This window comes from Macaca fascicularis, chromosome 1, assembly GCF_037993035.2.
Source record: "Macaca fascicularis isolate 582-1 chromosome 1, T2T-MFA8v1.1".
NCBI lineage: Eukaryota > Metazoa > Chordata > Mammalia > Primates > Cercopithecidae > Macaca > Macaca fascicularis.
Genome location: NC_088375.1, coordinates 109,908,291 through 109,921,152, shown reverse-complemented (window position 1 = coordinate 109,921,152; position 12,862 = coordinate 109,908,291). Strand labels below are relative to the sequence as shown.

Below are 12,862 nucleotides of genomic sequence, written 5' to 3'. Positions count from 1 at the left end.
TTCAAGCCTCTCTTTTTCTGTGACTTGGACAATGTGGACTTGAAGCGGGTGAGAGAACATGGAAGGCCCTTTCTTCTCAGGGAAGAGGTGGTGGTGACCAAGACAGGCAGGGAAGAAGCAAACCTCTTTCTGTGTGGTGCCTTTTGTATCTTGGACACTGAGGCATCCGTTCACACCTCATCCCCAATTTCCCCCCAGAAAACCTGGAAATGACACAAGTGGCTAACTAAGGACTTTATTTCAAACAAAAATTAAAAATAAAAAATTGAGAGCTCTTTTCCCTGGGTTTGGGGAAGGAGTCAGGGTAGGGAATTCCCCATGGCTAGGCCAGTACCCTCAGAACACTGGAGGGCTGTGGGAATTCCCTTCCTTGCCCATAATGGGGAACCTCAGCAAGTGCAGGGCCCACGCAGCGCCCGCCAGCAAGGGGAGCTCGGGCCACGGGTCGGTCCCTGGGAGGGGTAGAGCTGGGCAGCAGCATGGCCAGTGGCCAACCACAGGATCAAGTCCTAAGTACCGAGAACCTACTCTTCCCCACTTCCTGGGCCCCAGAACGGAATAAGAGGATGGTCTGTGGAAAGAACCTCTCAAACCCCTACAAGGAGAAGAAAGGCCCCGGCGTCCCTCACATTCATCGCCTCTGTTTTCTGGAGGGCAGTGAGTCCTGGAGCCTGTCCGGTGGTAATACTGACACAGAGCAGGAGGGGCAGGGAAGCCCCAGCAAGTCTGGACCCCACAGCTGGCTCTCCCACCCCCCCGGCAAGCTCCCGCAGTTACCACATGATCCTTCGTGTTTCTTGCCTTCCATTTCCCTTGGGTGGATGGTTGGGTAGGTGGGGTTTCCTGGTTTGGGGTTTCTCAGACAAGGGCCCTCTAGGGAGGGTGCCCTGGACCCCCCCGCCAGCACTCCTGGGCTGAGGAGCATGTCACATGATGCCGTTGGTGAGGTACTGGAAGCCGTCATAGAGTTTGGTGGTGATAGACCGCATACTGCCATCCACCATCTGCTCCACCAGCAGCTGCAGCTGCTCCTCAGTCATGCTCATGTGGAACCTCTCTTTGAGGTTTCGAATGGTGCTGGAGCCATGGAAGCAAGGAAGCTGAGAACCTGGGGGAAGCAGTGGGGGTTCAGGGTCATGGATGGACAGGAGGGAGGGGCAGTGGTGCCAGCCACAGCAAATACAAAGCTGGGGCATCTGAAGTGCCCTTTCCCTCCCACCTCAGGTCCTTGATGGTGTGGGTACAGTTCTGCTTGGGCAGAGAGAAGGAACCGACAGGACCCCTCATCATCCCACACCTAAGCCCTTCTGTAGGTGAGGGCATGTGGGCAGAGAAGGGAAGGGGACCAACACCACATCTCCCTCAGTAAGGGTGGAGGGGCCCAGAGGGCAGGCTGGGAGGAGACTGAAGGGAGTGGGCCCTGAGCTGGGCACTTATCTGGTTGCAGACCTCTGCCTATGCTACGTCTGACACTCACAGATGACCTGGGCCACCGTCATCATGGGGCCAGATGGGGATGATCCTGAGCAACGGCGACAACCTGTGGGGTAGGGTCAGGAATGGGGAGGGGGGAGACTGGCAGCTCAGACCTGGTATACACCTGGAGCCTTGGGCGGGGGGGGGGGATGAGGACAGAAGGGGGTCCTGAGCAAAAGACTAGATGGCAAGACTGTAGTGGAAGGAGATAATGATGAGAGGGGAAGTACTTCTCAGAGCTGAACAGTGGCAGAAGACGGCAATCAGAGGTCATAGTGGAATGGGGAAGAGAGATGGAAGGAGACTGAGAAACTCAGAGCTGGACAGGGGTGGGGAGGTGAGGAGGGACCAGGAGGCTGTAAATGAGCCTGTTTTCTCCCTAAAGATGCCAAGGAGGCGGGTGCTGCTATCCCCTTCCCCAACCTCCTGGACTTAGCCTTACCAGGGTCAGGAGGAATGTCCTAAAGGAGAAACAAGGCACTGGACCAGAGCTAGAAACCCTCTGGGAATCCCCCTCCCTCAACCCAAGTCTTGGGGTGGGATCAGCTTTCTTATGCTCCAGAGCTCCTACTTAAAGGGGAAGCCTGAGGCACTATGGCACCTGACCTCACCCCAGCCCCACCTTGCTGCATGATCTCCACGATCTGCACCACCTTGTCCATGTGTTTCCGAGCGGCAATCAGCCCTTGCAGCATCAGCATCTTATAGTAGTTGAACATGTCGCCATCCAGGCCGCCCATCACCTGGAAAGGGAAGAAAGCGTTGTGTGCACAAGGGGACTCACACCAGGGATGGTCCCTGTCCTCACTGGCCTACCAGAACTCCTCTTCCTCTTGGGGCCCTGTTATTTCCCCCCTTATCAGGCAGGAAGCTCCCAGGAACTCCTGCCTCACCCCTAATTACTGCCTGTTCTGTTCATCCCTAATTTGCAGGGAGCCCATCAGCTCCCCCTCCCATGACAGAGAAAGAATACAATGACCCCAGAGGCACCTCTCCTTCTTGACTCACATCCACAAACTCTGTGGTCAGCTTAAAGGCTGACGTCTCAAAGCCCAGATTTCGGGGTGAGCTGGAGAGGATGAAGCCAAAGTCGATGTGGATGATGTGGCCTTCGGCGTCCAAAAGGATGTTCCCATTGTGTCTGAGGAGGGGGGGAATACACGAGAGGAAGAGGCAGTAGTAAGTCTGACTGAGGCTGGAACCTCAAGCAGCAGTACACTGGCCACATGACACCAGGCAGGGGGGGGTCCCCTGCCATGTTTCCTGCTGCCTGTAACTCCAATCTCCTGTCCAGTTTCCTAGGACCTAAAGCTATCAGTGGAAAGAAAGGAAATCAGAAAAGAAAACTGCTAACAAAGGCTATGGGGTCTGAAATTGCTATTAATAATTTAATAAAAATAGTTTAAGATTCTCCCAATTTCCCAGAAATTGCACTTCTGGCACCCAAACTATCCCAATCTAGTAGATAATCCAGAAGCAAGGAAAGAGGGCCTCTGAGGCTCCAGCCAGCTTTCACAGAGGCCAAGTGCGCTATCCAGGGGAGGCTCCACTCAGAGCCTGTTTACCTGTGGGTTATTTGTAACTCCTGTCACCCCACTGCAGATCAGAGGCCTCACCAGAAGGGAGCAACAACAGAGGCAAGTGGGCTGAGTGGAGCTGAAAGGTAAAATAGTGTGGGGGTTTCGAGGGGTAAGTTTTAAATCACTTATGTAAAAAGTCTCAGGAGGCAGTACTACAGGGCAGCTGTAGAAGAGTTAAAGGGAGATAAATTCCAGGTCTTTGTGATTCCCACATGAATGGCCAGTAGCAGAAGGAACAATTAACATGCTAAGCATGTGAGGCCTGGCCTATTCAACATAACCGGCCTCCTCAGTGTCAATAGAGGCTTTGTTAGGCTAAGAGCTCATGGTCTGAGGGCCACCTTCTCTGGGGTTGGTTTGGCCAAAAAAGCAGGGACAAAAGGAGAACCTACTCCCACCTGAGTTCTTCCCTTCTCTGGGAAAACACTAAAGATTTAGTAATCCAGGCACTATCTTGTGAGCTAGAATGGTTCTAGGAGTTGTCATGATTCAACCTCACATTTTACAGGTGAAGAAACAGAGGCCCTGAGAGAGGAAGTGATTTACTTGCCCAAGGTCCCAAACCCTCTCTTTCACTACCAGAGTTAGCTCCAGCTGGAAAGCTGCTTAGGACTACTTCTGAAGTAGTTAAAGAGATGCTAAAGCCCGACTCCAGTATGGGGCGTCTTTCATTGTTGCCACTTCTTTCCAGTGGTTGATTCCATTCATGGCTTGACTATATTCTTTTTTGAGGTACTATGAACGGCTTATCAGCTACCTGCCCTCCTCTATTCCTCCTTTTTTAGAGGATGGACTCTCATCTTCCAAACATACTAGTTTCCTAAAGGAAAGCCCTGGGGCCTGACTAGTGCCAGCTTCCCTGCCACCCATTTACTCAATCCCAGGGCTGAGCTCTGGGCTCCCTGGGCCCTGAGTTCAAAATCCTGACACTTCGAGATAGTCTGAAGCTTGCAATCAAATTCCTTATAATTACATTCTCAGCTGGGCACAGTGGCTCATGCCTGTAATCCCAGCACTTTGGAGGCTGAGGCAGGTGGATCACCTGAGCTCAGGAGTTTGAGACCAGCCTGGCCAACATGTTGAAACCCTGAAACCCCGTCTCTACTAAAAATACAAAAATTAGCTGGGCGTGGTGGTGCATGCCTGTAATCCCAGCTAATCAGGAGGCTGAGGTGGGAGAATCACCTGAACCCTGGAAGGCTGAGATTGCAGTGAGCCGAGATCACACCACTGCACTCCAGCCTGGACAACAGAGAAAGACTCCGTCTCACCAAAAAAAAAAAAACAAAAAACAAAAAACTTACATTCTCCTATAGTTCTCAAATGCAGAGCCTGGGTCCATTTGTAGGGCTGGGAGGGTGGAATGAGCACAGGGTCTAATAGCTACCTGACTGTTTCCCTCATGAGGAAACACGTGTCTGACAGGGTTTTCATCTGGTTTAAATATAAGAATGTCAGGCCATGGTAGAACTTAATAGATGCTAGATTTCCCTTTTTTTGAGACAGAGTCTCACTCTGTCGCCCAGGCTGGAGTGCAGTGGTGCGATCTTGGCTCACTGCAACCTCCACCTCCTGGATTCAAGTGATTCTCCTGCCTCAGCCTCCCGAGTAGCTGGGAATACAGGCGCCTGCCACCACACCCGGCTAATTTTTTATTTTTAGTAGAGATGGGGTTTCATGGTCTTGGTCATGCTGACCTCCTGACCTCAGTTGATTCGCCCACCTCAGCCTCCCAAAGTGCTGGGATTACAGGCGTGAGCCACTGCGCCCAGCCTAAGACTAATTTTTATTTTTATTTTTTGAGATAGAGTCTCGGTGTCACCCAGGCTGTTGTGCAGTGGCGCAATCTTGTCTCACTGCAACCTCCACCTCCTGGGTTCCAGCAATTGTCCTGCTTCAGCCTCCCGAGTGGCTGGGATTACAGGCATGCGCCACCATGCCTGGCGAGTATTTGGTATTTTTAGTAGAGATGGGGTTTTGCCATGTTGGTCAGGCTGGTCTTGAACTACTGACCTCAAGTGATTCACCTGCCTCAGGCTCTCAAAGTGTTGGGATTACAGATGTGAGCCATTGTGTCCAGACTAGATGCTAGATTTCTAATAAGCTGCTCTGTTAGCTAGCTAGTTATTTTGGTATTTTTAGACAGGGTCTCGCTCTGTTGCCCTTAACCTCCTGCTCAAGTGATCCTCCCACCTCAGCCTCTGAAGCAGCTGGGACCACAGCTGTATCCCACCATGCTCGGCTAATTTTTGTTTATTTTTTTGTAAAGACAGGATCTCATTAGGTTGCCTAGGCTGGTCTTGAATTCCTGGGCTCAAGCGATCCTCCTGCCTCGGCCTTGTTAGCTAGATCTTCTTTTTTTTTTTTTGAGACTCGCCCTGTTGCCCGGACTGAAGTAGTGTGGCATGATCTTGGTTCACTGCAATCTCTGCCTCCTGGGTTCAAGCAATTCTCCTGCCTCACCTCCCAAGTAGCTGGGATTACAGGTGTGTATCACCAAGCCCAGTTTATTTATATATATACATTTGTTTTTTTTTTCAGTTTGAGTTTCACCCTTGTCGCCCAGCCTGGAGTACAATGGCGCCACCTTGGCTCGTTGCAACCTCTGCCTCCCGGGTTCAAGCGATTTTCCTGCCTCAGCCTCCCAAGTAGCTGGGATTACAGGCGCCTGCCACCATGCCCAGCTGATTTTTTTTTTTGTATTTTTAGTAGAGATGGGGTTTCACCATGTTGGCCAGGCTGGTCTTGAACTCCTGACCTCACGTGATCCGCCCACCTCAGCCTCCTAAAGTGCTGGGATTATAGGCATGAGCCACCACACCTAGCCATTGTTAGCTAGATCTTAATGGGCCACCATGTTACTGGAAACCCCAGCAGCACCGGCCACTGCATTTCCGCCTTCCCAGGACAGCTGCCCTATGCCGAGGCAGAGACGGAACTTATAGGGGCATTCAGGGCAGAGACCCTGGATCACTGTTGGGAGAAACTCTTAGAAGGAAGGGCCTAGATGGTGTAATTATCTTTGTACATTATCTGCCTCACCTACATGTGTAGTTAGGTTTCATCAAGGTCATGTGATATTGAAAAAAAAAAGACAGCTCTGGGCAAAACAACAGATACTTAAAAGCTGTGGAAATCATATGCTGGAATAAGAAGTGAGGAGAGTTCATGGCTGAGAGTTTCCACTTGATCTCCATCATGTTTCTCCTTTTTGCTCTCAGTCACGAACCACTACCCTTAGTGCCAGGCCCTATTATCGCTCGCTTTGTTGCTAAACACCCAATTACATCCGCCTTCACCCACCGTGCCACAGGGCATTTACTCAACACAGACTGAATCATGTCATTCCTCTGCCTGCAAAATAAAACACCTAAGCTTCACAATGAAGGCCCTTCAACTGGCCTCAATTTACCTGCCTGATGGTAGCACCTCCTATTCCACTGCCATGCAGTGCAGTCTGTGCTTTAATCACAATTCAATTATTTCTTCTAGCTGGGATGTACCTTCTCTGCAGCTTCCTCCGTCATCATTCTCCCTTGTTCTTGAAGACCCTGCTCACTCAAACCCTTGGTCCTCCCATAAATCCTTCATTTCTTTGCCCTGTTACCCTAGTTCTTATTAGTCTGCCTCCTGACTTAATGTCATGTGAACACATCTGTCTCTGCTTAAAAATATTGTTTCATTTTTCACATCTTTGCCATGGAGGGCAGTAATAAGTAATTGAGAACTACACACGAAGGGATGGAGAGAACCCTGGAGAAATGTTAGGATGAGCAGCAGAAGTACCTACCTGTCCTTGACTTGCAGCAGGTAGCAGACCAAGCAGTACCCAGCACAACTTTGCACAAAATTTCGCTGGGCACTGAGGAATGCCTCAGTGGTGTAACTGCCATGCTCCTGTAGAAAGTAATCGAGCAAGGAGAGCTGTGACTGTTTCTTCACCTGATGGATGGACACAGCGTTGACCACTGGTTCAATCATGCCACTATCAGCCGAAATCACAAGAATCTTGTATGGCTTGATCCAAAGGGGCACTCGCTCCTGTTCCCAAATGGACTGTGAGGAGACATGAAGGATACAGGACTCTTACCTTTCTCCAAACTAGAGAAGGAGGCTAAAACTCCTCCCTTTCTCTAACCTCTTTCCTTGCTGGCACTGGATTCTAAGCCATCAAGTGAGTAAGACTCACTTAACCCAGTGAGAACCAGGGAGTTTTGAAAAGAAGTCTAGGGCCTGACAAAGTCAGGAAACTACACTTAGGTATGTGGGAAAAGGTATCACATAAGTAGAAAGTCCAAGAGAGGCAGGGAGAACAGGGAACTTCACTATCCCCTCTCAAGCAGGGAGAATGGGAGCTGTAAGTTCAAATAATAAGAAAAAAGAGGCCAGGTGCAATGGCTTATGCTTGTAATCCCAGCACTCTGGGAGACCAAGGAGGGTGGATCACCTGAGGTCTGGAGTTCAAGACCAGCCTGGCTAACCTCAGTAGAGAATGAAACCTTATCTCTACTAAAAATACAGAAATTAGCCAGGCGTGGTGGTGCATGCCTGTAATCCCAGCTACTCAGGAGAATCACTTGAACCCAGGAGGTGGAGGTTGCAGTGAGCCAAGACTGCACCACTACACTCCAGCCTGGGCGACAAAGCGAGACTCTCTCCAAAAAGACAAAAAAGAAAAAGAAAAAAAAAGAAAGGATTTAGGTCCAGAGAAGACTTCTCTGGAAAATGAAAACATTTATATGGTATAAAGAACAGTATTAAACAAATTAAGTGGCTTGCAGGTAACTAACCCAGGGGGATCAGAAGATCAATATTTCAGCACACTATAACCTACCTGCTACAGACCATTTGGGAAGTTTTTATGTTGTTTGTTTTTTAAAGGGGGAGGACCAAATTATTATTATTTAAAAATTTGGGCTGGGCACAGTGGCTCACGCCTGTAATCCCAGCACTTTGGGAGGCCGAGGCAGGTGGATCACAAGGTCAGGAGATCAAGACCATCCTGGCTAACACAGTGAAACCCCGTCTCTACTAAAAATACAAAAAATTAGCTGGGCGTGGTGGTGGGCGCCTGTAGTCCCAGCTACTCGGGAGGCTGAGGCAGGAGAATGGCGTGAAGCCAGGAGGTGGAGCTTGCAGTGAACCGAGATCACACCACTGCACTCCAGCCTGGGCGACAGAGCGAGACTCTGTCTCAAAAAAAAAAAAAAAAAATTTGATTACAACCAATTGTGTTGGCATTAAAATTAGAGGCATTAAGTTTGAATAATGGATATATGCCAAAAACCAGAAATTGAATTTGGCAAAAACGGGAAAGGAAGTCTTCCAGTAATTTCAGTTTAGAAATCAATTTAGAGAAATGAACCCCATGTTTACAATGATTGTACCACAGATTTAAACTTCAGTAGTGCATTAGTAAACTGTTCACATTTAGATCTTCAGCTTGAGATTTGACAGCTATTTCTTGAAAAAATCTCAGTGTCTTGTATAAATAAATTGGTCTTCCATGTACCTTAGCACACACTTAACACTAGGAGAAGGTGGGTCACTAAACTTTGCCTTAGCAAAATTTTGGTTTTGGCTCACTTCAGTTAGAGATGCTGATTTCTTCAGCCAGGCGTGGTGGCTCACACCTGTAATCCCAGCACTTTGGGAGGCTGAAGTGGGCGGATCACCTGAGGTTGGGAGTTCGAGACCAGCCTGGCTCACATGGAGAAACCCTATGTCTACTAAAAAATACAAAATTAGCCGGGTGTGGTGGTGCATGCCTATAATCCCAGCTACTTGGGGAAGGCTGAGGCAGAAGAATCGCTTGAACCTGGGAGGCAGAGGTTGCGGTGAGCCGAGATCACGCCACTGCACTCCAGCCTAGACAACAAGAGCAAAACTCCATCTCAAAAAGAAAAGAAATGCTGATTTCTTCAAATGCATATTTTTCTTAGAGACAGGGTCTTACTATGTTGATCAGGCTGGAGTGCAGTGGCTATTCAGTCTCGATCCTTTTACTGATCAGCACAGGAGTCCTGACCTGCTCCATTTCCGACCTGGGCCAGTTCACCCCTCCCTTAGGCAACCTGGTGGTCCCCTGTTCCCAGGAGGTCACCATATTGATGACGAACTTAGCATGGACACCCAATTGGCATAGCGGACTATAGCCCAGAACTCCTGGGCTCAAGACATCCTCCTGCCTCAGCCTCCTGACTAGCTGAGACTACAGGCCCATGCCAGGGTGCCAGCCCATTTTGGAAGTTTTGATCTAAAAGGCAAACCTAGCACTCTAAAGTTCTGACTTGGAACAGGGCAGGTGCAAGTCACAAAAGGGCCAAAAGAGGCCGCTGTGGAGTTGTTCCTATGGCTATTCTTCCCAAGGGAAAGTTGCCTAGCTTTTCTTTTTTTTTTTTGAGACGGAGTCTCACGCTGTTGCCCAGGCTGGAGTGCAGTGGCGCGATCTTGGCTCACTGCAAGCTCCGCCTCCCGGGTTCCCGCCATTCTCCTGCCTCAGCCTCCTGAGTAGCTGGGACTACAGGCGCCCGCCACCGCGCCCGGCTAATTTTTTGTATTTTTAGTAGAGACGGGGTTTCACTGTGGTCTCGATCTCCTGACCTTGTGATCCGCCCGCCTCGGCCTCCCAAAGTGCTGGGATTACAGGCTTGAGCCACCGCGCCCGGCCGCTTTTCTTTACTCTGCTTTTGTTTTAGACCTGGGCAGGAAGGTGAGAATAATCTGTGTAGTTACCTCAGGTTGGCTGGAGTTGTGCTGAGTTCCCCTCCTCTCTCTTTTTTTTTTTTTTTTTTGACAGAGTCTTGCTCTGTCGCCCAGGCTAGATTGCAGTGGCGCGATCTTGGCTCACTGCAACCTCCGCCTCCTGGGTTCAAGCGATTCTCCTGCCTCAGCCTCCTGAGTAGCTGGGATTACAGGCGCCCGTCACTGTGCCCAGCTAATTTTTGTATTTTTAGTAGAGACAGGGTTTCACCATCTTGGCCAGGCTGATCTTGAGCTCCTGACCTCGTGATCCAACTGCCTCGGCCTCCCAAAGTGCTGGGATTACAGCCACTGTGCCTGGCCTCTCCTTCTCTTCTCTTACCTGCAGTTGCTTCAACACCTGAAAGGCCAGAAGCTCTTGCCGAAGGTCATCCCCACACTTGACAATGACTGACAGGAGCCGCCAACTGGGGAGATGGCCATAGGGGGAGCCCTCTCTGATCCTCCTGTGAGGAGAGAAGTAAAGGGTGTCAAAGGTTGATGCCACGGTGAGGACAAGAGACATAGCTTCCACAAAAAATTCCAAGCAAATGCCCCATAGGGCAAGGACCCAGACAACCTGCGAGTCTGACAGATTTTTTTGGAGGCTGCGAGTCTGACAGATTTTTTTGGAGGCTGATGGACAATAAAGTTGGCACAGTGAGCCCCTGCAACTGCCTCTGAGCTTTAAGAGGTGTTCAGAGACCCACACCCAACTCACCGTACTTTCTCCTGCCAGGGCTCTTTGAGAGCAACTGCAGAAGGATCTTCTGGGTCTCGTTTGAAGGCTGTCGGGGTATGAGCCAGCTGTTCCGAAAGGCGCCGGCTGTGAGGAAGAAAATACATCATTTGCTTGGAGGAGCTACCCACAAGCCCCATGCCATCTATACTGACATTTCCTGCACTGTCTCCTGGATTCTGGGCACACTAAGATAGGAACCCAGGCTGAACGGGACTCATGGAAGAAAACATAACCAGTGACACCTTTTTGCTAACTTAGTGATTGTAGTCATGTTAAAATTAAGATTACCAGGCACTCCATATTCCTCTATCAAGACTGATTCAGAATGGGTGTCTCTAGAATCTGCATTTTTTTTTTTTTTTTGGACAGAGTTTTGCTCTGTCTCCCAGGCTGGAGTGCAGTGGCATGATCTCGGCTCACTGCAAGCTCCACCTCCCAGGTTCACATCATTCTCCTGCCTTAGCCTCCCGAGTAGCTGGGACTACAGGCGCCCACCACCACACCCAGCTAATTTTTTGTGTGTATTTTTTTAGTAGAGATGGGGTTGCACTGTGTTAGCCAGGAGTCTCGATCTCCTGACCTTGTGATCCACCCACTGCGGCCTCCCAAAGTGCTGATATTACAGGTGTGAGCCACCGCACCTGGCCTAGAATCTGCATTTTCAACAAGGCCTCCTTCCTCCCTCTGGATTCTGACAAACAGTCGCTTTGAGACCACACTTTGAGACACACTGCTCGAACTCCTTCCTGGGGTGCTTTTTTTTTTTTGAGATGGAGTCTCGCTCTGTTGCCCGGGCTGGAGTGCAGTGGTGCCATCACGGCTCACTGCCAGCTCGGCCTCCTGGGTTCATGTCATTCTCCTGCCTCAGCCTCTCGAGTAGCTGGGACTACAGGCGTCCGCCACCACGCCCGGCTAATTTTTTTGTATTTTTAATAGAGGCAATATGATCTGGCCATACCGGATGTCCCCTGCTGCAATGAACACAGGCTCCTTGCTCTCCTGGCTAGTGATGCTGTCCACAGAGAACTGGGAGATGTTGTCACAGCTGTTGGTGTGCACTTCGGGGAGCTGGAGATAGCAGGGGAGTGCTGGTCAGAAGTGCTAAGTATAGGTCTCCTGTCTTTCCCCTCCTGCTTGCTTGCTATCACTGCAGCATGCTCATCCCTCCCTTTCAAACTCTGCTTACACACCATGTTGATTACTTGGACCCCAGGCTGCCCAGAGCAGCATTTCTCAACATGTGAACTACCTGCATCAGAATTACCCGGAATGCAGACTCCCAGGCCCCACCATCAATCTGAATTAGAATTACTGGGAATGGGATCTGAAAGTCTGAATTTTTAACAAGTTCTCCAGAAGACTTCCAATGCACTGAAGTTTGCAAACCACTGCCAGGACCATCACAGGAGCTCAAAATTTCAGCCTCACTGAGAACCCCCCAAGGCTAGGGATATGTTCTCCCCTAGGGTCCAAAGCAGACCCTCTACAGACTAGCTTCTGACAGTTTCTTCAATCTAAGTCATTCAATCTTATCTTCTCATCTCTCTCTAACTACAGAATATTCTACCAGACCCCAAGGCCCACGTCAAGTCTCTTCTCTCCTTTATACCAGAGCATTTCTTCTCAATTCCATTTGTCACCTAGTACACACTGCTTTGTTGTATATCTAAATTTTTTTTTTCTTAAATGTCTAATGTCTCCAATTGGACTGTAAACTCAAAGACAGAGATTCTGTCTTTTGGCAGAGTGAAACCTGGCTGTGTGTTTTTTTTTTTTGTTTTTTTTGAGACAGAGTCTCGCTCTGTCCCCCAGGCTGGAGTACAGTGGCCAGATCTCAGCTCACTGCAAGCTCCGCCTCCCGGGTTCACGCCATTCTCCTGCCTCAGCCTCCCGAGTAGCTGGGACTATAGGTGCCTGTCACCTCGCCCGGCTAGTTTTTTGTTTTTTGTTTTTTTTTTTTAGTAGAGACGGGGTTTCACCATGTTAGCCAGGATGGTCTTGAACTCCTGACCTCAGGTGATCCACCCACCTTAGCCTCCCAAAGTGCTGGAATCACAGGTGTGAGCCACCACACCTGACCCTGGCTGTGTTTTTGGTTTGTTTTGTTTTAAGACAGGGTCTCACTCTGTCGGCCAGTTTGGAAGGCAATGCTGTGATCTCGGCTCCCTGCAGCCTCCGCTTCCCAGATTCAAGTGATTCTTGTGCTTCAGCCTCCCAAGTAGCTGGGATTACAGGTATGCTCCACCACACCCGGCCTTTTTTTTTTTTCTTTTGAGATGGAGTTTTGCTTGTCACCCAGGCTGAAGTGCAGTGGTGTGATCTT

General features: G+C 49.7%; 1 protein-coding gene across 19 annotated transcripts in view; it reads right to left on the bottom strand.

Annotated features, from left to right (window-relative positions):
* Positions 1–219: 219 nt before the first annotated feature.
* PI4KB (phosphatidylinositol 4-kinase beta) overlaps positions 220–12,862 on the bottom strand; it is a 36,305-nt gene continuing 23,662 nt past the window's right edge. For 18 of the 19 annotated variants that reach the window (XM_065546000.1, XM_065546019.1, XM_073995535.1 and 15 more), the window contains 7 exons: positions 11,498–11,607; positions 10,519–10,623; positions 10,141–10,264; positions 6,847–7,112; positions 2,485–2,617; positions 2,099–2,219; positions 220–1,108 (listed from right to left, as the gene is read on the bottom strand). In XM_065546000.1, coding sequence (XP_065402072.1) covers positions 927–1,108; positions 2,099–2,219; positions 2,485–2,617; positions 6,847–7,112; positions 10,141–10,264; positions 10,519–10,623; positions 11,498–11,607 — 1,041 coding nt within the window. In that variant the 3' untranslated portion in view covers positions 220–926. Of the gene's footprint in view, positions 1,109–1,477; positions 1,541–2,098; positions 2,220–2,484; positions 2,618–6,846; positions 7,113–10,140; positions 10,265–10,518; positions 10,624–11,497; positions 11,608–12,862 lie in introns of all 19 variants that reach the window. The other variant, XM_005541892.3, reaches the window with a different exon arrangement.